Below are 22644 nucleotides of genomic sequence, written 5' to 3'. Positions count from 1 at the left end.
TCTGTACAGAATTCCCAAAAGTGACTGAACTAGGAGTGAAGGCTGAATTACAATATCACATCAGACAAGGTCATTTATACTCTTGAGAAGAAAACATGGGTATATGCAGGTAACTGCTGACCTACAGGCATGCATGCATCAGAGCGAAGCAGGCACGCTTTATAAAGATTGCATAATATCCTGCCCTTTGTAAAGTAAGCTTGAATCATGCAAGAAACATCATGTGTTCAGTATCTGTTCAAATATAATCAAATTTGAAACATCTGTATCAGGGTTATTAAGGTAACACTCTATTCTGATGGTCCACTTTAGACATTCTTTGAACTATAATTAACTTTGCAACTCCATATCAACTTGCAGTCATTGGAGTATTAGCAGACTGTGTGCTAAATATCTGCTAACACTTTATTTTTGATGGTTCCCCAACAGACATTCAAATGATTATAAGTAACTGCAAGAACATGCCAACTTTTTCTACTAACCCTAACCCTAATCTAACAGTCTACTAATGCTCTTTATGAGAGTTAGTTGACATGCACGTCATGACATGACCTAACCTTAATGGTACTAAAATACAACTATCTGCATAGCGTTAAACAAAATGCATATTGTTCAAAAGCAGCTTTGGGAACCTAGAGAACTGGGAAAGCCATATTTAAACAGATTTACACACATAAATACATGCATTTCTGTTGGGGATAGTAGCAGAACAGTCTTGGTGAGTGTTTGGACTGATTATATTCTTTGCAAATGTGGTAGACTCATAGAGACACACACACACACACACACACACACACACACACACACACACACACATGCACACAATAATAAACACACAAACAAATCCATAACAAACACATTTACAACACTGGGATAAAGCCAATAAATGCTCAGTCAGAGAGAAATGAAGAAAGAAAAATGTTTGTGTGGATGGCGAGTTTTTCTTTTTTTATACAAATTTAGTGGTTTGAGTGGTTTGAGTGGTTCACCTCATTTAGGCTACTGTGCCTAATTAAACACAGCCATCGCTTCACTGATTTACTGAAATGCACACACCAATGCTTTTGTTTAAATGCATCACTATATCAAACAATGATTAAAATGTAAAAAAAATTGTCATTTTCTCAACCTCATATTTTCCCAAACCCATCAGACTTTGAGTTTGCGTCAAGTAAGTACAGTTGAGCTTATGTTTACCATATTTGATGTGCTCAGTGTATGTGGGTTGTTTAGTGTTTGCATGTGAATAAAAGCCTAAAATAAATCAGTTAATCACATTTAAGCGTGTCTCCTCCAGAAGCTTGGATTAAATTGTTAAATTTTTTTGTGTGTTATGAATAAAAATATTACTTTTTTTAATGTCCTTTTGTAGTATTTGATGCTTGAAAGTTTGGGTTTCATGGACTGTCAATGGATGGACAAAAATGATGAGACAGAATGAAAAACAGTTTTATGTAAGTGTTATGGGTTTGGAATGACTTGAGGGGTCACTTTTAAAAAATATAATAATAAAAAAAAAAGTGGTTCCCTTTCGGTCTCTACCGTTTCTTCGATTACAATTCTGGGAAAACTCCTGTTACTCCGATACTGAAGCCTGATTTGTTCACCATTGGTGCTTCAACCCTTTCAAAAGGGGTGGAGCCAACCACTATATAAGTCAGCTCTGAGGACAGCGAGAGCATTAGTCTTGCCCTGCTCTGCTCGTGGAGCACCTTCTTAAATGAAGGCGGTCCTCCCCGCTCTCCTCTCCCATTTCCTCTCTTGCCTAGGAGGAAGTAACAACGGAGCAGCAGAGCTCAAACACTGGGCTTGAGTGAATTCATGCCAGTGCAGCTCCCACATGCTTCACTCTCTCCGCAATGTCTCGGTTTGCCTGTGTGTTTCACATGTGAGGATCAGCGCCCCTCGTAGGCTGCAAGAGGATTGATTTCCTTCGGCAGATCTGAGGAGGAGGCTGTCACCATGTCATAGATGGCTTCAGATCCTGAAGAGTGGGCGTGTTCCAGTGAAAAGCCTGAAACCTTGTCTCCAAAACAGACAACACAGCCCACCGTGGGCAGCGAGCTGATCCGCGTTCTAACCAAGGCCGTGGAGGATCTCAAGAATTCATGAGGAACTCACCAGAATGTAGCGTGCACCCAACTTGGTCCGCGTTAATCCCTCTACTTCTACCGCTCTCACCACTGTTGACGCCACTGAAGAACAAGGTTATAGCAAGCTCACTCCTCAGAAGAGGCAGTCGCTGTGCATCTGTGCCCTCCATCAGCCCTGGGGTTGAAAGCCAATGAAGCGCACCAATCTGCAGGACTACCATTGCAAACAGGGCTTATTAAGTGGCTGGCCAGGCTGGCTCAGTGCTTCACACAATGGCGGTACTTAAGGCCAAACTTCTCAGCACCATGGATGAGTCAGCCAGAGTTCTGATGACTTCAAAGAGCTCCACCCAGTGACTGACTCGGTTCTGTGCACTACTAAGGCCACTGTGCAGGTGACTGGCAAGTCCATGGCCAACTTGGTGGTGCTGGAGCGCCACCTTTGACTGAATCTGACATAGATCAGTGACGCTGACATGGTCACCTTCCTAGACTCACCAGTATCTCCCAGGAGACTGTTTGGCCCCGCCGTGGATGGATGTGCCAAGCAGTTCACAGCGGCAAATAAGTCATCCCAGGCAATGTGTCACTTCCTGCTAGAGTGCTCCAGTGCAGTGGCCGTTTCAAGTAGCCAGAAGGTTCCATCCTCTCAGCAGCCTGCCAAGCCAGTGCCACCTCAACCCCAGCATAAACCTGAGCCTGGGCTTCAGCAGCGCCATTGGACCACGAAATGCTACCCATTTCTGAAGCATCAAGGTCCCTGCCCCCAGAGTCACATTAGACCCTGAGCCTCAGAAGCTGTCCTGATCAAAACATAGAGAGGAAGAGGACAGGATCAGTTCTTTCCAAGGTCAGCACTCCCTCGAAGAAGTTAGGCACTTGCTCTCCATTTAGCACTGAGCAAAAGAAGCCCCATTTAAGCTGGGCGTATCCTTCCCATTCAGTGCGTGCCCATGCAAACTACTGCTGTGATAGCGGACCCACATACTCAAAAGAGCATTTCTGCTCTCCTCATTACCATAAAAGTCACTTCCCCATCCCCGTGCGTTGAACTACCATTCGAAAAACTAAAACCACTTGCCATCTGGCTTCAGGCTTGGGAAGCTATACTGGATGTGTCAAGTTGTTTTCTAAAAACCAAAGAATGATGCGACTCACTTCAGTTCACTCACAGACCGCCTGCTTCAGAGGAATCATTCAACCTTCAGTAAGGGACAACAATGCTCATGTTCTCCAGTCTGAAGTACAAACACTGCTTGCAAAAGGAGCTGTGGAAATGGTTACTCTAATGAACAGCGAAATTACTTCCTCATTCTCAAAAAGATGGTGGGCTCAGACCCATTCTCCATCTCAGGCATCTGAACCACTTGCTAATAAGATGGCTGTTCAAGATGTTGACTTTGAAACAGGCCTTCATACAAGTATGCCCCGAGGACTGGTTCCTATCAGTGGATCTGAAAGACACTTACTTTCACATCCAAATAGCCCCCATTACAAACCGTTTTTGAGATTTGCATTTGAGGGAGTGGTCTATCAGTATATAGTCCTGCCATTCGGACTGTCTCTGGCCCCATGCACTTTTACAAAATGCATAGATGGGTTTGGGTAAAACCCATAGCTCTTTCCCTTTCGAGACAGATGGGAATCTGCATTCTGAATTACTTCGATGATTGACTGGTCTTATCCAGATCAGAACGGGAACTCATCTCTCACAGGTCCCTGCTGCTTAGTCACCTGGAACGGCTTGGGTTAAGAATCAGTTTAGTCAAGACCTCTTTGTCTCCCAGTCAGTGAGTGGTCTTTCTGCCCAAATGTGTATGCTTTGGGGGGTGCTCTAAAGGGCTGCTGGTTACAAAGCAGAGATTTTCTCGTCAATGGTGGTGTGTCCTATAGGTGGGAGGGCCCACTCTACCAGAGGAATGGCCTCCTCCTGGTTGTAGTCCAGTGGGATTTATATTGGTAAAATCTTTACATTTAATAGATTTTATAACTTGGATTTCCCTGCCTTGCAGGCACGGATCTTGTCCACTTAATTTGACCTAATCCCCTTTGTAAGTGGAGAGGATTATGTTATGCTGTCCTCAGCCTAAGTGGCATGGGTCTCATAATTGCCTCATGCTTACAGGAGCCCTCAGTACAGGTGCTCCGGGGATGGACTCGCAGAGCAGCTTCCTTCTGCACTTGCTTATAGCACGGCACTACTGGACGTGTCCCCCTTAAGTGTCAGCGACACAACAGGCAAGAGACCATTCAAAAGGGAATGCTCTGGTTACTAACATAACCTTAGTTCCCTGAAATAAGGAAACGAGCATTGCATAGGCTACCGTGCTATAAGGCTGCACATAAATCAATGACTGCCACTTCAGTCAAAATATTCTGACGAAATGGCGCTCAGATGTTAGATGTTAAAGGGGTCATATGAGGTTGCTAAAAAGAACATTATTTCGTTTAATGCAATGTGTTTATGTGGTTTAAAGTTCAAAAAACACAATAACTTACACAAAATTTACACCACTCCTTTTTTTCTATATGCCCGTCTTTCTGAAACACATAGTTTTTTACAAAGCTCATCGTTCTGAGAACTGAAGTATGCTCTGATTGGCCAGCTATCCAGTGCGTTGTGATTGGCCGAATGCCTCAAGCGTGTGACGGAAATGTTACGCCCTTAAACACTGTAATGCTGTGTGTGTCTGACGGGAAGGATAAAATGTCAGGACACCTGCGTAATGAGACAAAACCAATAAAACCCATTATAAACAAGGCATTAGTTGCATCCAGTGCGGACATAATTACAGATTATAATGACTTATACTGTCTTTTTACGCGTTGCGTATTGCACTGCATAAACATAAAAGCATGTCTGCATTTGTGATCGGAGAAAGGACAAACAACAAGCTCTAACAGTTACTCTAAACTGCTCAAACTCGCGTTTGAATCATCAGTGGCAAATCCTTTAACGTTACATATTTAAACGTACTTATAGACTTCAGAAGCGCCAGACTGTCCTTGCAAAGTTAGAATTGCCCCACTATAGAAACAGACACCGGCATTGTAGGCTACTCTCAAAGGAAACAGTCCTTATCCTCTGCAAAATGTGCAGCACACATCTGAATATTTGGGTTGGACTGTTCTGGAACAGTGTAGTAAATACCACTGATTTCTAGTTGTGCCCTCTTTTGGAAGGCCAAACAAAGTAACTTCGCTTTCACAACAAAACACAGCGCCTCCACAACATGGCGCTGGGGGCAACATTGAGAATAAAAGTTACGTCTTCTTTCTTTGCGTGAACATTTAGGCGGTGTTATGCAAATCTTCCCACATCGTGACGTAGACATGTCGGGGCGTGTTAGAATGAACAGTTTCAGGTAGGAGTGGTTGACTCTTAACTTTTATAAAGAATATCTTTTTGGATTTGAGACTTTAGTCTTTGCAACTTTACAGATTTTCTTTATGCACCAAGAGCTTGTAACACCCCAAAGAGAAAGGAAAAATTAAAATCGCATCATATGACCCCTTTAAAGATTCCTTATGAAACCATCAAAACAAGTAAAGAGCCTTTATTTTTGAAAGTAAGTAAATTATTTTTATTTATTTATTTATTTATTTATTTAAGGACAGAACATACAGAACATTTAAAGACCAACCTGGCATGCAATGATACTATAGTTAGCAGACAAATTGTCCAGGAAAAAAAAACAAAAACAAAAAAAAAAACACCAACCTTATTCAAGCACTGATTAGATGAGATACATTTAATCTAGTAGAAGAGTGGCAGTTTGACTGGATTTCACATTGGTTATCTATTAAACATCTGAGCATAGTGTTTGCATGATGAAAACAAGCAAGGACACACACACACACTCACCCATACATAAACAAGTGGAGGGAACGATCGTTTTGAAGATAATTCCATCTAAAGCAGATTTCCTGGAAGCCTCATGTCACAACTGAAGCGAATGCCCTTTCTAATAAAGCTCGACAAGAAGCAACTTGACACCATTGTCCTTGCTCCCATGCTGATGCAACAAACACTCTGTTCTGACATTCTATTGCATGATCTCGTCATAAACGCTGTTGAGATGAAAAATGAAGAGATCAAAAGCGAGGGCGTGATCAAATCGCTCTGGGTGCTGTTTGATAGAACTATTACATCACTGAAACCAAAAGGGGAAATATCAAGAAAAAAACACAATGTTCCTCACTCCTTGCAAACTTATATTCCAGTGACAAAGCAAACGGTTTGAATGAGAGCTGCAACATGAGGTCCACAAAGAATCAGCATGTGCAGAATTGGCATTAGATTTCTGCAGAATTGGAATCAAATGGAAGTTCTACACGATTGCAATGAGAGTGCAGTACTCTCAGCTTATTTTAACACAGTTTACTATTACGCATTTTATGCAAATTATCCAGAAACTGTTCTGGGTATATTTAACCTAATGCAAAAGTATGGAGACAGATTAGTCTCAAATATAATTCACGCAAAAAACACGATTCACACATGGGTAGACAATTTCACACGCATAAAACCTAATTCACGTACACACAAAAAAAATTCACGTGCGTGAAAAAAAAAATATATTCACAAAAAGCAATTCACATGCGCAAAATAAAATTATATATTCATAAAATACATTTCACAAAGGAATTCAAGGAGCACGATTCTGCGCACCTTTTGCGCAATATGGATTAATTAGAACGGAAATTAAGCCTTTATATCAGTAATCCCATAGACAGTAAAAGAAATGGACACAGCGACCCAATTGGAACTCAATTGAGACAAGTGAAGCCCATTTTTAGCGATTTTTAGAACTTCCGTTTCTGACGCGCAGACTCAAAACTAAGCTTGATGACGTCAGCAACCTGTCTGACAGATGTAAAATTTTCTAGTAGCTGTGTGTGCAAACTGCCATCGTTAATCTTGCAGAGACGGCGAGCTTGAGCGGGGAGTTCTTTGGCGTGAGTGAGCATGAGTAAGTATTCTGATTAATTATTTTGTATAGTATTTTAAAATATAACCCCAGGGCTTCTATGGGCTTCTCTCTTGACGTCTCCCCGATTGCCTGCGAGCTTCTGAATGCACTCTCGGTGGCTTATGATCTGATTGGTTGAATGGTAAGCTCGCATCTGATTGCTAAAGAGTACGACAGACCCACGTGGGAAGAGAGATCTGCCAGGAAAGTCTCAAAAACACACACACATACAAATCCGAGTGGATTCGTAGTAAATGAAGATTTGTACATTCAGACACTCGTACATTTTAAACATTCAAAGGTTTTTGTGCACAGTTTGTGTTTTGCATTTTTGAAATGTATTTTATGAATATATAATTTTATTTTGCGCATGTGAATTGCTTTTTGTGAATATATTTTTTTTTTTTTCACGCACGTGAATTTTTTTTGTGTGTACGTGAATTAGGTTTCATGCATGTGAAATTGTCTACGCATGTGTGAATCGTGTTTTTTTTGCGTGAATTATATTTGAGACTAATCTGCTTCCATAGTTTTCTGATAACTTCTCTTTGTTGGTGAAATGAATGGATTGCGTGACGTTGTTCCTGAGAGGCGTGTTAAGGGCGGGTTTTAGTGAAGCGCAGCGGAGCTTCTGGCCCGACTGTGGAAACGCAGCGCTATTTTGGCCTCGTGCTACTGGCCCGAGGCTATTAGCCCCGCCCGGCCCGTTTTAAGCCCTGGCTCGCACTGGCCCGACAGTGAAAATGCGGCTAATGATTGTCTTCTGGACAACTGTCAGATCAGCAGTCTTCCCCATGATTGTGAAATTGTCTACGCGTGTGTGAATCGTGTTTTTTGCGTGAATTATATTTGAGACTAATCTGTCTCCATACAAAAGCAACCAGTTACCAACAACATTCAATGCAATGGAGTACCCATTTAAAATTGTTTTGTTAATTCACAGTTTTCTTGTAACATCTCATCTTTATAGGAACACCAATCTGGAGACCAAAACAAGGCTTTCCTCTGCTGCCCACCAGTTATTTTTACCAGGTTTGCACTAATACTGACTACGGCAGTAATTACCTTATTGATACTATTTACCCAGATAGCACATGCATGTCTGCAAGATGTCTGTTAAAGATTGCTTCATCTGGAAAGAATCTGCTGTGTACAAACATCTGATAGACATATTTTAGATGTCAGTTTTACATACATTCTAAATCATAAACATCTTAAAGACATTTATTTTTTAATCGTCTACCTATTTGACATCTGATAGGAAATGTCCTATAGATGTAGTGCAGATATGATCAAACACTCTAAAAATATGACTTGTAGATGTAAATGCAGACATCAAATAGATGTCTCTGTGATGTACGTGTAGGTACAACCAAACAGATACGCCCAGAATAGGAAGCCAACACATTAAAACCTTGATATAAAATTGCTTCTATAGTATAATATGCATTGTCAACAAGGTATATACTGAATTTGACCAGGTCTGTGGATGTTTTGCCCTCCAGGTCTCCACACCAGTCACATGACTCAAAAGTATTAATTGAAAAAAAAAATAATAATAATAATAAAATAAAATGAAATTTAAATATTAGATGAAAAAAAAAAGCTTTCAAAACTTCAGTGAAAATTAAAAACACTGCCTTGACCACTAATTTATATAAACATACTGAAACTAAACCTTAAATCAAAATAAGCTAAATAAAAATATATGAAAAATGAAGCAAATTGCAAAAGCTCATAGCAAAATTACTGAAACTAAAATTAAACCTAATAAAATTAAATAAAATATGGAAAATATAAAACTATTTTTTATTCATATTTCAAATAATGAATAAAAAATATTACAATAACACTGGGGTATGGCCCCCTTGTATTGCGATATGACTGGCATGGTGGTTCTCATTCGACGTATGAATTGAGAGCTTTTGGCCCAACATAATCTTTCTCATTGTTTGCCCATATTGGTAAGTACCTGGCTCTTGATGATGTCATCATCCCGGTGGATTTGTAGGACATAGCCGCTGTTGCACATGACAGTGCAGCGTGCTCCGTTAAAGTAGCCACCGTCGCTGCACTGCACCTCTGCATTCCGGATCAGCGGCTCTTGGCAATCAATAGCGTCACAGGAGTAATGAACACAGCTGAAAACAAAACAAACAAAAAAGTAAATTTCTGTTTTTCTCAAGGGGAAAAAAAATGTTTGTTGGGAAATTGAAAATATTGTGAGGGAGTTTTGGTGTCTGTCTACACTGCTCTTTGTTACATAAAGAGTAATTTATGTGGCCAGATGAACAATGCTGGACAAATTGTGAGCTAAACTCTATCCCCAGAAAGGGGGTAAAAAAGACTGTGAGAAGGAAAAATAAATCTCTACTGGAGTCAGTTTGTAAATGCAGAGCTGGCATTTTTTAGCTCTTAGCTGACCAAGTAGAATCCTGCCAGATCTGGTGGTGGTCAGAGGGGCAAACATGACGTGTTGGATCCTTCAGTAAGCAAGAAATTAAGAAATAGCGTTTAAGGTTTCAGATACTTTTTTCTTAAAGCAGGAGAACATGAAAAAAAGCTCCTCCTCTGGAACTTGAAATCACTGAAACGTTGTTTTATGTAATCATTTTGTATTTTTTTTTTCCTCCACTCACACAGTATTGGTCCGTGTATTTAATTAGATATCAAAAATAAAATTTCAAGCAGTTACATCTGTGTCCTGTAATATGCTAGTTAACGAACTAAATAACTAAATAAATAAAAGTCAATTTCTGTATAATGCATGCAGTTTTAAAGGGGTCATATCATGCTATTTCAAGTTTCCTTTCTCTTTGGAGTGTCACAAGCTCTTGGTTCATAAAGAAGATCTGTGAAGTTGCAAAGACTAAAGTCTCAAATCCAAAGAGATATTTTTTATAAAAGTTAAGAGTCAACCACACACCTCTAAAACGTCTCGTTCTAACACGCCCCCACATATCTACGTCACGATGTGGGAAGATTTGCATAGTGCCGCCCAAATGTCTCTGAAAACAAGACTTTATTTCCTTCAGCTTGTCAACTGAATGTTTTCGCTTAAAGGATATATTAACTGGAAAACAGGCCAACAGTACTGAGTAAGAAACTGACATTTGCATTAACTGATTTACCCCATAATTTACCCCATTTTATGATTAAAGGTACTTCTTTCTACATTTTAATAATAACTGATGTATAAATGTGGGAGGTCATATAATAATGTGTCTGAGGCATCAGAAACTTGAGGATTACAGAACATTTTCAATTTTGAATGTTAATGTATGTGCCAGAACAAGGATAATTTGTTTCTTTGTAAAAACCCCTTCAACATTCAAAACCAAGTTCATAACTCAAGGTAAAATTTTCAAAAACTCATAAACTATCATAAACTCTGTGGATATGGCAGGAGAAACATCTCATAAGGACCATGAAACCAATCATTTGACTCTAGGCCTGACAGCTCACCTCTGGCCCATGGGGTTGTATATTTCATTGCTCTGGCAGCCACTGATGGTGATTGGGTCAAAGAACTGGAAGGAACGGAGGCCGATGCCGGAGATGGCCACAAGTTCGGAGCGGAACATGAGGAGAATGGCTTTGGTGTGGTAGAATGCCATGCTCAAGTCATGACTCACTGGGATGACCAGAGGATTGGTGCGGCAACTCAAACGCCAGTCGCCTAAACATTTCAGGGAAAGGAATGGACACATATGATGACAATAAGTCAAAGTCGATAGTTATAGAAAACTGTGCAAAATCACAAACTCTTACCTAGGCTGTGGACGCTCTCTTTGGTGTCGATCAGTTGGACGGTGATGTTGCACTGGGCTTGGTCGATGAAGCTGGTTCCGTCTGCAGCTAAATGGATGATAACGGCTGCAGCAACCATAGGATGTGAGAAATACGCCTGCAGGAAACAAGAGCTGGTCTTACATTTACGCATAAGTCTTCTTCTATATTGTTGTAACAGTCACTTTATGCATAAAAGTTGAGATTTGGGTCTAACCATCAGATCCACTCTAGCAAAATTGCTTAAGTCAAGACATTGCAGGCAAAACCAGTCAATTTTAATACAAATCAAACATTTAAGTGTTTAAAACATTAAACTCTATATACAATTATACTCAAACTACAAATTTCAATAAATAACTAAAAACAATGCATAACTTTAAATTCTTTTTTTTTTTGTTGTTGTTGTTTTTTTGTTGTTGTTTTGTGTGTGTGTGTGTGTGTGTGTGTGTGTGTGTGTGTGTGTGTGTGTGTTGTTGTTGTTGTTTTTGTTTTTTTGCCCTACACTGAGTAAAAAATAAAAATGCTCTCAACTTCACAGCTTTATTCCTATCTGTATTCTGAAAGATTTTACAGAAGAGTTAATATATAATTAACCTGATTTATAAAATATTTTATTCCTAACAACAAATTAAACATTTATTTTCTTTTCCTGTTGACAGTATTTTTGTCAGTGTTTTGGATTTATTTTTCCGGTTTTTACCCCTTTCCTTGTTTCCGAGTTTCCTTTTATGGCAATTTTCCCTGTTGAGTTGATTAATTATTCTATGCACCTATTTTGTTAATTATCCTATGTATATTAGTTCCTGTTTGTTCCTTCATTTCCTGTTCGGTCAACTTTGTTACTAGTTGTTTGATTTAACTCCTGAGATGTATGTACCCTGCGTTTTCAGTATTAAATTCTATTCAAGTGAAGTCTGAGACTCCTGCGTTCTCCCTTGCCACAACAAACCATGACAGATGTTTGGACCAAAACAGAAGACGACTGAGGACAAGCTGCGGGGTTTGCAGCAGGGTGGTTGGAGCGGTATGTGGAGGATTTCCTTGAGCTTGCTAACCAGCTGAGCTGGCACGATGCCGCTCTTGGTGCGTGCTTTCAGCTGGGGCTGGACGACGAGAAGATCTGCTGTGATCTTTCCGTGTATGATTATCCCCTGATCGAGCTGATTAATCTCATCCTTTTCTTAAGTGATTCAGATTTTGAAGTGGAAGAAATAAAGTAAATGTTTCAGTCTCGCCAGCTCACCCCACGCCAGGAACCCCCACATACCGCACCAACAGCTCAGACCGCCTGCCCAGCCCCAATGTCTTGGCTTGGCAATTTGATTATTCTATGCACCTGTTTTGTTAATTATCCTATGTATATTAGTTCCAGTTTGTTCCTTCATTCCTTGTCCTGTCAACTTTGTTACTAGTTGTTTGATTTTGCTCCAGAGTTGTATGTACCCTGTGTTTTCAGTAGTGTTTTAAATTTGAGACTCCTGCATTCTACCTTGCCACAACAAACCGTGCTAATTTTATGATTTATTGAGGGATAAAAAGAGAAATCCAAAATCCTCTCTGTAAAAACTTTTAATGTCAACAAAGTAAAACATGAATTTTAAACCAGGCATTCTAATATTCAGATTTATGTTCTGGTTGTTTTTATTTGCATATTGAAACTTCTACACTGGTAATAATGTCTTAATGTACTGCGATTAAATTAACTGGGGAAGCATAATGAGTGTTATGATTAGGTTCTGTGTCTTGGGTTTTTAGATTGTATGACCAGGGTTTTTTTTTTTTTTTCTCCGTGCTCCTGCTTTTCATTTGTCACCATAGCAACATAATTGTTAATTTTCACACCTGTTTCTTGTTTAAAGCCTCATCAGTTCTAGTATATCTTGCCCTCTTTCAGTTCTATGTCTTGTATTGCTGCACTGCAGTGCTTTATTTTCTCTCTCTCTCCTGTGATTTTGGTTAGAGTTTTTTTTTTTTTTTATATATATATATATTTTTCTGGTTTAAAAAAATTTAAAATTCTTCTTTCTCATCCCATTTCCCTCACCTACAGGACAGCGATAATAATTCATTAAAAGTTGATACTCTTCACCAGTAGTGTTTCACCCTAAAGTAATTAATAAACCTGCATAACACAGCAGCTCACATTTTGTAATGTATCATAACAGCTACTTTGGTGTTAATCATATTTATAGTTGAAATCTCCCAATATGTCAAATGAAATTAAAATAATAAAAAACTAATCTCACCTTTAACCAGTACTGAGGATACCAAGAAACACCCTGGGCCTCTCGACATGGAAACCAGGCATACTGAGACACTCCATCAGAAAGGTCAAACACTTTGGACTGGCACGTCTAGGGACAGACAATATACATACTGTATATCATGTGAATTTTGCCCAACACTGGAGTATGAATATATATATATATATATATATATATATATATATATATATATATTCCAATGTTGGCAAAATTCACATAATCAATAATGACCATATTATATGGCATTTTGCAGTCCATTTTAAGGAAGAAGCATGTGGTTTTTAATTAGTGTTGTATTGTCTAGTCGTACTGCTGGTGGACAGCTCTGAAAACAATGTCTACCCTGATCTGCATCGTGTGATGTGTTGAGAATACTGAGAAAGTGATTTTATCGAACCTCACTAAAAAAAAAAGAGCTGCACACATCATGACATTAGACAAGGACACCATGTTTCGCCCATTCTCCTGACCATATGAAATATGATACATGTAACTGGAGCCACTATGGAAACCACAGAGAGAAATAATCAAGCATTTGACCAAGAGATTTGTTGGTGTGTCATGTATGATCTGGCACCTTAAGGGAATAAAGCTATATTGCATTTCCAAGCATTGCAACCACAGGTAGCACTTTATTTATTTATTTTTCTCAGTGCAAGGCATGCACTTTTATCATGTTTATAAGAAGCAACAAACCTACAACCAAACCCGTGTATGTATTATATTTTTACTATAATTCAAATGTATTTTAAGTGTCAAAAACATTACATTCATTCTGCCTTAAAATTTATTCTGTTAAAGTGGATTATTTCCATAATATGTACTCTTTTTAAAAGTATGCTAAAGTGTACTTTTCACAAAGGAAACTACAAAACTCTACCTCTACAGTGGCTTCTCGTCTCCTCAGTGTGTATTTATCACTGATTTGTTGAGGTCATTGGGGGAATGGCTACCTATCAGTGGGTGGTGGAAGTCTCCCTGCAGATGCATAGCAGGCCTGTGACATCATTGTAAACCACGACATCACCTCCAGGAAAAGCCCACCAATAGCCCAGCATGAGGGGCTAAATAAACCAATAAAACAAATGATCTACATCTTATTGACTCAAACCACAGGTTACTGGAATGTGAGGACAGGCTGTAAATTATAAAAGGAGCTGGAAAAATCAACACTCAGTGCTTGGAGCCAGTTTTGGTATTTTATTTTTTTTTCTCCACCGAGAGGAAAACCAATCAAAAAAAAAAAAAAAAAAAAAAAAAAAACCTAAATTGAAATCTTGTGCTATGAGGCTGGTCAAGAAAGTAAGGTGGATCACTGTTCAACTTGGTGTGGTTTGGCGACTTGGTCTCAAGCGTAGAAAATTGCATGAAGTGACGTACATTTGTGAAGAAGTAGCTATTTTTCTCACCGTGTCCTACACGTGATATGTATGTGTAGCATAGCAGGCGACATGCAGAAAAACTGCACTCATAACCAGCACCAAGGTCGACCCAGCAACTGGATGTTTCAATGTGAAGTTAATTATAAGCAAACAACCTCAAGCATTAACTCCTGAAAACAAAGTAACCCTGGAATGGTTTGACAATTGTGTCCAAGAGCTAATGTCTACCAGCTGTGTAGTTGTGCAGTAGAAATCCCTCCCCCACCACCACCTTACTACAGACATATATACACAGAACCACAGCCAAACCCCAAGATTGTGTTTGTAAATCACCACTTAAGATAAAAGGGAAATGGAGAAGAATCATTGGGAGCCAGAGGGGCAGGCCTCCTGCGTACCTGTCCATCATCTGTCTGCATGAGCAAAACTCTTCTTGCTCAGTTCAGCTGAGGCCCCACTGTTAGGTTCCAATGCACATATGAAAGCTCCATATGAACTGACTGCATTAAATGGAGTTCCTTACAAAAGCTTGGGTGTCCAATCGGCACCTGAACAAGTGTATATTAGCGTATTTTCTTTGCTGGGTCGTAGCTGGGATCAAACCATCCTTTGTTGAGAACAACTGTCCTGGGGGGTACTTTGAGCTCAGGGTGAATCTCAAAGCTTTGAACACTCCATTATGGACGGCAAACAAAATGTGTATACCTCCTCTTCATGAAGGATTACATGAATATCTGAACTTGTGAACTAAGCCAATCATTCAGACATGTCAAAGTTCAGTAGTGTCCATGTTTGCTGTGCCAAAAAAAGAGCACAGTTTCCGTAATCTTTTAGAAAAGATGTGGAAATACAACAGGTGTCCTCTGCAGAGGTAAAACAAAGTACTCCAGGCTTGACTCAGCCAGATCAAACTGCAGGGTTCTCAAAAGCTTACTGAAGAACAGCTGTGCGACCTGGCATCGAATCAATCCCTGGATCGCTTGATTAAACGATAAGTTTGATTTTCAATCAGCTTTGTATTGTTACAATGTCTTTAGTATATGTTCATGAACAATGTGCACTCTTTCTCTGTGTTCTTTATGTCCTTGTTTATTTGTCAGCAAAAGTGTGAAAGTTTGATCTGTTGTTTTAATATAAGCCCGGGAGTTGTATTCGGATCGACAGAGGGCAGCACCAAAATCAAAAGTGCAATATGCTGAAAAATTAACCTATTCGTGTCATTGTGATCATTTAGAGGCATTTCGTCTTTGTTTTTCCTTCTTAAAGACTTTCAACTCTACTGTTGCTTTTCTTCTGCATGCACAAACAATTTTTAAGGGAAATGAGTGTTTCTTGTTTGGAATTTATTTGCATATTTTCTTGTTTATTTTCCCTGCCCACATTGGATAAACTTGAACTTGTTTTTCCTGCAAAATTGGGACAAATAAGACAATGCTTTGCCAACTAACCACCTAACATCTGCAAGATATTTATCGAAAGAAAAACCATAACTACAAAAAACAACCACGAAAAGAACCTAACCCCGAACAAAGCTTGCCATGTGAGGTAACATCCTTTGGAAACCATGCAGAAAGGCTCAAAATCTGTCACAAAATCAGTGCTGAGAGTGGAACCATTCTTCTCGTTGAGGTGCAACCTCAACCATATCAACCCAGATGGTTTATGACAGCACTGATCTCATAACTGGGATAGCACCTGGTATGGCTTCATCTAGTGTGTCAGGCCTGAAGCATTGGCTCTCGCAGCTGTGGGTATACAAGGAAAATGTGCGGTTGCCCAATGGCTCCCCAAGAGCGGTCTGTCTGTGAGCTACCTCCACATCACATAAACAGCCCTAGTTCAAAAAGCGACCAAAAACCCTGACTTGTTAACAGCCAGCAGTGTAAATGGAGGTTGCTAGTCCAGTCTTCAGTAGGAAAACCAAATGGTCTTTTTAATTATAAATGAAGCAGAAGTAGATCAACAGTATGGCAAAACAACTGCCCCTTTTCTGGTTTCACAAATAATTCAATTTAAATTCTTAAATTAAATTTACACAAAATCAGTTGATGGGGAAGTCGTGGCCTAGTGGTTAGAGAGTTTGACTCCTAACCCTAAGGTTGTGGGTTTGAGTCTCGGGCTGGCAATACCACGACTGAGGTGTCCTTGAGCAAGGCACCGTACCCCCAACTGCTCCCTGGGAGCATAAATGGCTGCCCACTGCTCTGGGTGTGTGTTCACGGTGTGTGTGTGTTCACTGCTGTGTGTGTCCACTTTGGATGGGTTAAATGTAGAGCACGAATTCTGAGTATGGGTCACCATACTTGGCTGTTTGTCACGTCACTTTTCTAACCCTGAGAGTAGACCAAACCAAGTTATCTTGCCACATTGCAGCACAGCAATCAAAGCATTGCTGAAGACGATTAGTGACCCGCAAGGAAATGGACGTGACTCATCTGTCACTCCTACCTTGCAAGACCTTGCCAGCGTTTTGTGATTGTGTCTGTTCACACGCAGACTCCAGCAGCACAATAAACTTCTGTGTGCCGTCATTAGGCCTCCAGGGCAATGGAGCTTGCGTCATTGCTTGCTGAGGAGCATGGACGCCTTTGAGATCAGCTGGCTGCATTATGTGACCACGCTATGCTAGCATGTGCTTACTAACTGTTAACTGGTGAATTCCCCCCAGACCAGTGTCAGCTAAAAGCAGCATCCCAATGGTACCACCATATGAACAAGATGTTTTGTTCAAGCATTATTACATCGGAGAACTCTGAGTCCTGTTTGTGCTTGGCCAGGTGGGTGTAAAAAGCACCTCAACTGACCCCAGCAGCAATTAGCCCAAGAGACAGGTAAAATTAGGAGCAAGTCAACAGTAATTTTGATGCATGATTAGCTGGTCTGTGTAACAACCCAAAGACTTTCCTCCCAGGCTTTTAAACATGCACAGAATTGGAAAGGTTGCATTCATGAAACTGTGTGCTATATAAAAGTAACTGTGGATACTATTTCCAAATCATAAGAGTAAAAGCCATTATATTTACAAAGGATGAATAGCACACATGCATACTATTTTATTATTGTACAAAATAAGGATGTGCCTGAAGCTGAATATCACATTAAAGTGCACTAGGATAAAGTACAACTTTAACGAACATATTTAAAATTACAGTGTAAATCAAGTTCAAATCAGATGGATACATTGTACACATATTATATATTATATAATGCATATGTACAGTGCCCTCCATAAGTACTGGAACAGTAAAGACAAAATTGTTTTTTCTGCTTTGGAGTCAAGACATTTGCAAATATGATTAAAATATGAATATGCGACAAAACTACAGAATGTCACATTTTGTTATTAGGTCTTTCGACACATACATGTTTTACCAAATAAAAAGGACAGCACTTTTAGAGTTCATCCCACTATTTGATGTGAGCATAAGTATTGGAATAGTTGAATTTAAGGCAGGTGTAAAAGATTAAAAGCTAATATTTAGTTGCAGATCCCATGCATGCAATCAGAGCAGTGAGTCTGCAACCCATAGACATCACCAGACTCTTGGTCTTATGCTTTGAAATGCTTTTCCCCAGCCTTTAATGCAGCCAATTCCAACTGTTGCTTGTTTAGGGAGTTTCTGTCTTTAGTCTCCTCTTCAGCTGGTGAAATTATTTAAATCTGGAGATTGATTTGGGCAATCTAAGACTTTACATTTCTTTGCCCTGATAAAGTCCTTGACTGAACTGGCAGGGTGTTTTGGGTCGTTGTCCTGATCCAATATGAAGTGCTTTCTAATGAGTTTTTGGTGGCATTTTCTTGAATATTAGTAGCCAAGATGATTTTGTACCCTTCCAAATTCATTCTGCTACTGCCATCATACATTAAGACTTCATTAAAATTAAGAGGTCCTGTTCTAGAGACAGCCATGCATGCCCATGCCATGACACCACCTCCACCAAGCTTTACAGATGAGGTTGTATGCTTAGAATCATTTGCAGTTCCCTTTTTTCTCCACACTTTTGCTTTCCAATCACTTAGATAAGGTTAATCTTTGTCTCATCGGTCCATCAACTCAGTTCCAAAACTCTACTGGCTCACATTTGTGAAGAATCTTGCCTTTCTATTTTTGGTGCTGATCAGAGGTTTGCATCTTGCTGTGTAGCTTCTGTAATTCTCTGTCAAATTCTTTTGCGGACTGTAGATTGACAGAGCATCACCCCAGCTTTCTGGAGGTTGTTGGCGATTTTACAGACATGTATTTTAGGGTTCATTTTCACAGCTTTCATGATTTGTCTGTCATCGACTACTGTTGTTTTTCTTAGCCGATCAGGTCGTCGTTGGTTGCTGATGTCGCCGGTAGTTTTCAAACTCTTGATTTCTCCATGCCCTTTGTTTTTCCTATAGTTCTAATTGACTTCCTCTTTTCTTTTAGCATCCAAATTGCTTGCTTTTCTTTCAGAGTTGGCTTCCTCCTCTTCATCCGGGTTTGTGTGTGTCATCATCGAATGCAAACTTAGAATGCAGAAGCTATGGATATAACTGATAAGACACATTCCCTGCTGTTAATATCTGAAGAATTAATGCAACAGGACACAGCTGATCACTTAGAAAGACCTGTGAGGCAACTGTTCCAATACTTATGCTCACATCAGATAGGGAGATGAAACTCTAAAAGTGCTGATCTTCTTAGCTGGTAAAACATCTTTGTGTTGAATCACCCAATAATAAAATGTGACATTCTGTACTTTTGTTTCATATTTACAGATTTCTTGACTCCACAGCAAACAGAACAATTTTGTCTTTACTGTTCCAATACTTATGGAGGGCACTGTATATATAAAATGCTTTACTGACATATTGTTCCATTAGAATTTTTAACGTCCATGGACACTTTTTTACTGCATAAATGTTATTTATAGTGGAAAAAGGGTTTTGGATTATTTCATTTTCTCCACACTATGAAAAAAAAAAAAAAAAAAAAAAAAACGATGAGAACTGCCATGAGAATGGTTCTTTGGCAAACCAAAAAGAATTGTTCTTCTATGGCAACACTGCAAAAACCACCTTCTGGAACCTTTAATTTTTGTAGAGTGTAGTCTCATGTTATTGTGCATGTCTCAGAAATCTCAATTAGTGAAGAGTAACATTAAACTAAGATACTATATCATGCATATTTGTCACTTTTTAAACACCTATATTAATGTTTAAACATTCCATGTGAGATATATGATCACACGACAATTATGTGCAGTATCTCTACAATAATTTAAATGAAACAGACATAATTGTTAGTTTTAAAATTGGTATATTTAAGGTATACATAAGTCCATGTATTAATATTGCTCATTTTTATATATTGCCATATTTTTCAAGTGTGAAAAGAACTTTGTTGCATTTCTCCCAAATGCTGCACTTGTTTTAAATCATATTATTTGGTAATTAACTTAAAGTTTGCTAACTATTCGAAAAAGTAGTTTGACTGCAATTTAACTACTTTAATTGAAAGTGTAGCTTGTCAGGCTAATCATAATTTAATCTTCCTCACACTGGTGATGTACGAGTCATCTGTGAAAGATCACTGACTTCTCAACAGTCAGATAACACAGAACTTTTCACTGAAATCTACAGTACGTAAATGCTCTTTGATTAATTAGTATTAATTTTTTTTTTTTTTTTTTTTTTTTTTTTAATGGACGACAAAAGACTAGTGTAACTGCAAAACACCTAAATCAAAAGCATCTTTTCCAGGCCACACAGAAGAAAAGACACCGTGTTCTCTATAAGACAGACATCAGGCCTTTAAAATGTCAGGTGGTGAGCAGAGATGTTACAGTGTGTAAGTTTTCAGATGTGGCTGTCATGTAAATGAAAATGTGCTCCCTTGATCTAAAGATCAGTTTGTTCTTCACGGCAAATAGCTTGAAGCAGTGGCTCCAGGCCCACTGGCATCTGATGCTCCAGCAAAGACCCTGTAACTCCCCCGCACTCTGAAATTATCCCAGCAGATAGATCCCTATCGGCTACGCTCAGTTCCCTGCAAGGGTGAACGGGCCTTGAAAGTACGGGACATGTACAATCCCTTCTGAATGAGGGGACACAACAAGAACTGAAGAAAACAACACAATAATTTCAAATATGCAAGTATTTAAATAGCCCTGATGGGCCACTTCAAACTGCACTACAGACGGCAGATGGCACTCTAAGAGCCAGATGAAGCTAGAGTCATGTGCGTTACATGTTTAAGAGTATGAATGAAATATGTGAATTTCAGGAAAACTGTTCAGGACATATTCAATCTATTCAAAAATATTGTTTTGCGTTAAGAAGCAAAATCTATATTATTTAGACAGTGGCAATATTTTCAAACTATAATGTAGTGTGTAATTTGCACATTTTATTTTTGGAATGATTACGTACTGAACAATTTAGGAAACAGACATTTTTTAACACAGCCTGTTCATAGAAGGCAACAGGCCAGGACATTGTGCACAAGTGCTGTTTGACACTGAGGTCGGCGTGTAATTTCGCAGACAACTTTATGGTCCACTCAGCTCTAGATATTTTATCTGCAGGCTTACTGAAGGAACTGATGCAAGTATTTGTGGCAAGCCAAAGTTCTTAAATGAAAAGGGCCATCTTTTGCAAAAGTCAGCAAGAGTTCTAAAAAGCTTAACCATATAAAGCCATCTTTGATGATTTTAGTAAGTAAATGTATGAATATCTCTCATATTGTTAGTAATAATTAGATATTAACACTTACTGGTATGAAGCTTAGGTTTACTTGATTATCAACAATTAATCAAAAAAAAAAAATACAAAATGTATTTCATTATATGTTTTGATCATTAAACTAAGCATTTCAATATTATCTTATTAAGACATATTTTTGGAGATATAGAGTGACAAATGGGTCATTGTGTGCCTGTAACTCAAGAAGATATCAAAATATGATTTGACATTCTGATTCTTAACAAATGTTTCTTATTGAATCATTATTTGCAAGGCCCTATATGGTTTAATCCCAAAGATATCGGGATCTCAATGTCTTCATGTCCAAATTGCTGAAAATTACCAGTTCTGTATACAGCAACTCAAATATGATCAGTTTCACCTCAGCAATATAGCAGGCAAGTATTTGGCAAACATGTTACAATACAAAAAAGACAAATCACTTATCCCATCTATTCTGGACACTTCAGGCAAAACTACGCAGGATCCTCAAGAAATCAATAATTCTTTTCGCCATTTCTACAGTTCTTTGTACACTAACGGCACCCAACCTCTACAATCTGAAATTGACTCTTTTCTTAACAATCTGGACCTTCCCTCATTAACCACAGAACAAGCAAACTTTTTAGAACAATCCATCATCCCTGAAGAACTTATCAAAGCCTTACAAAGCATGCAAAACAATAAATCACCTGGACCCGACGGACTACCGGCAGAATTCTACAAACACTTTGGGACATCTTATCTCCACTTTTTAACAAATTACTCACAGAAATCCAAACTACATGTACCATTCCCACACATATGAACACAGCGCTCATTAAAACCCAATATTTTGAACCCAATAAGGACCCAACAACACATCCCTCTAGTTACCGCCCACTTTCATTAATCAACACTGATCTGAAAATTATAACAAAGACTCTAACTACCAGGATTGAAACAGTTATGCATTCACTAATTCACCCAGACCAGACAGGCTTCATCAAAAATAGAAATGCAAAAGACAATATCCGCAGACTTTTTAATCTCATCAGCATTGCACAAGGACAGTCACAAAAAACTATAGTTGCATCACTAGACGCAGAAAAAGCATTCGACAAGGTCAACTGGACATTTTTATTCACCACCCTCCGTAAATTCTGTTTTGGAGAGTCATTCATTCAATGGATAACAACACTATACACTTCTCCAAGGGCCGCAGTCATCACAAATGGGATCACTTCACCAAGCTTCACTCTGCACCAAGGAACCAGACAGGGATGCCCACTCTCTCCATCCCTCTTTGCCATATTCATCGAACCACTCGCAGCAGCAATACGCCAAAACAATTAAATTAAAGGAATCCAAGTCAACAACTCTCAACACAAAATTAGTCTATATGCAGATGATTTACTATTATACTTACAAACTCCATCCCAATCACTT

The 22644-nt window shown here is 39.0% G+C and overlaps 1 protein-coding gene across 2 annotated transcripts in view; it reads right to left on the bottom strand.

Annotated features, from left to right (window-relative positions):
• The window catches only part of LOC109090002 (pappalysin-1-like), a 122586-nt gene that overhangs the window by 35123 nt on the left and 64819 nt on the right, over nucleotides 1–22644 (bottom strand). For both annotated transcript variants that reach the window (XM_042757173.1, XM_042757174.1), the window contains exons 12-15: nucleotides 13105–13212; nucleotides 10838–10973; nucleotides 10532–10745; nucleotides 9039–9207 (exon numbers count right to left, since the gene is read on the bottom strand). In XM_042757173.1, the coding sequence (XP_042613107.1) occupies nucleotides 9039–9207; nucleotides 10532–10745; nucleotides 10838–10973; nucleotides 13105–13212 (627 nt within the window). The remainder of the gene's footprint in view (nucleotides 1–9038; nucleotides 9208–10531; nucleotides 10746–10837; nucleotides 10974–13104; nucleotides 13213–22644) is intronic.

This window comes from Cyprinus carpio, chromosome A5 (genome assembly GCF_018340385.1).
Source record: "Cyprinus carpio isolate SPL01 chromosome A5, ASM1834038v1, whole genome shotgun sequence".
Taxonomy (NCBI): domain Eukaryota; kingdom Metazoa; phylum Chordata; class Actinopteri; order Cypriniformes; family Cyprinidae; genus Cyprinus; species Cyprinus carpio.
The sequence above is the reverse complement of the archived record's forward strand: the minus strand, read 5'-3'. Positions and strand labels throughout refer to the sequence as shown.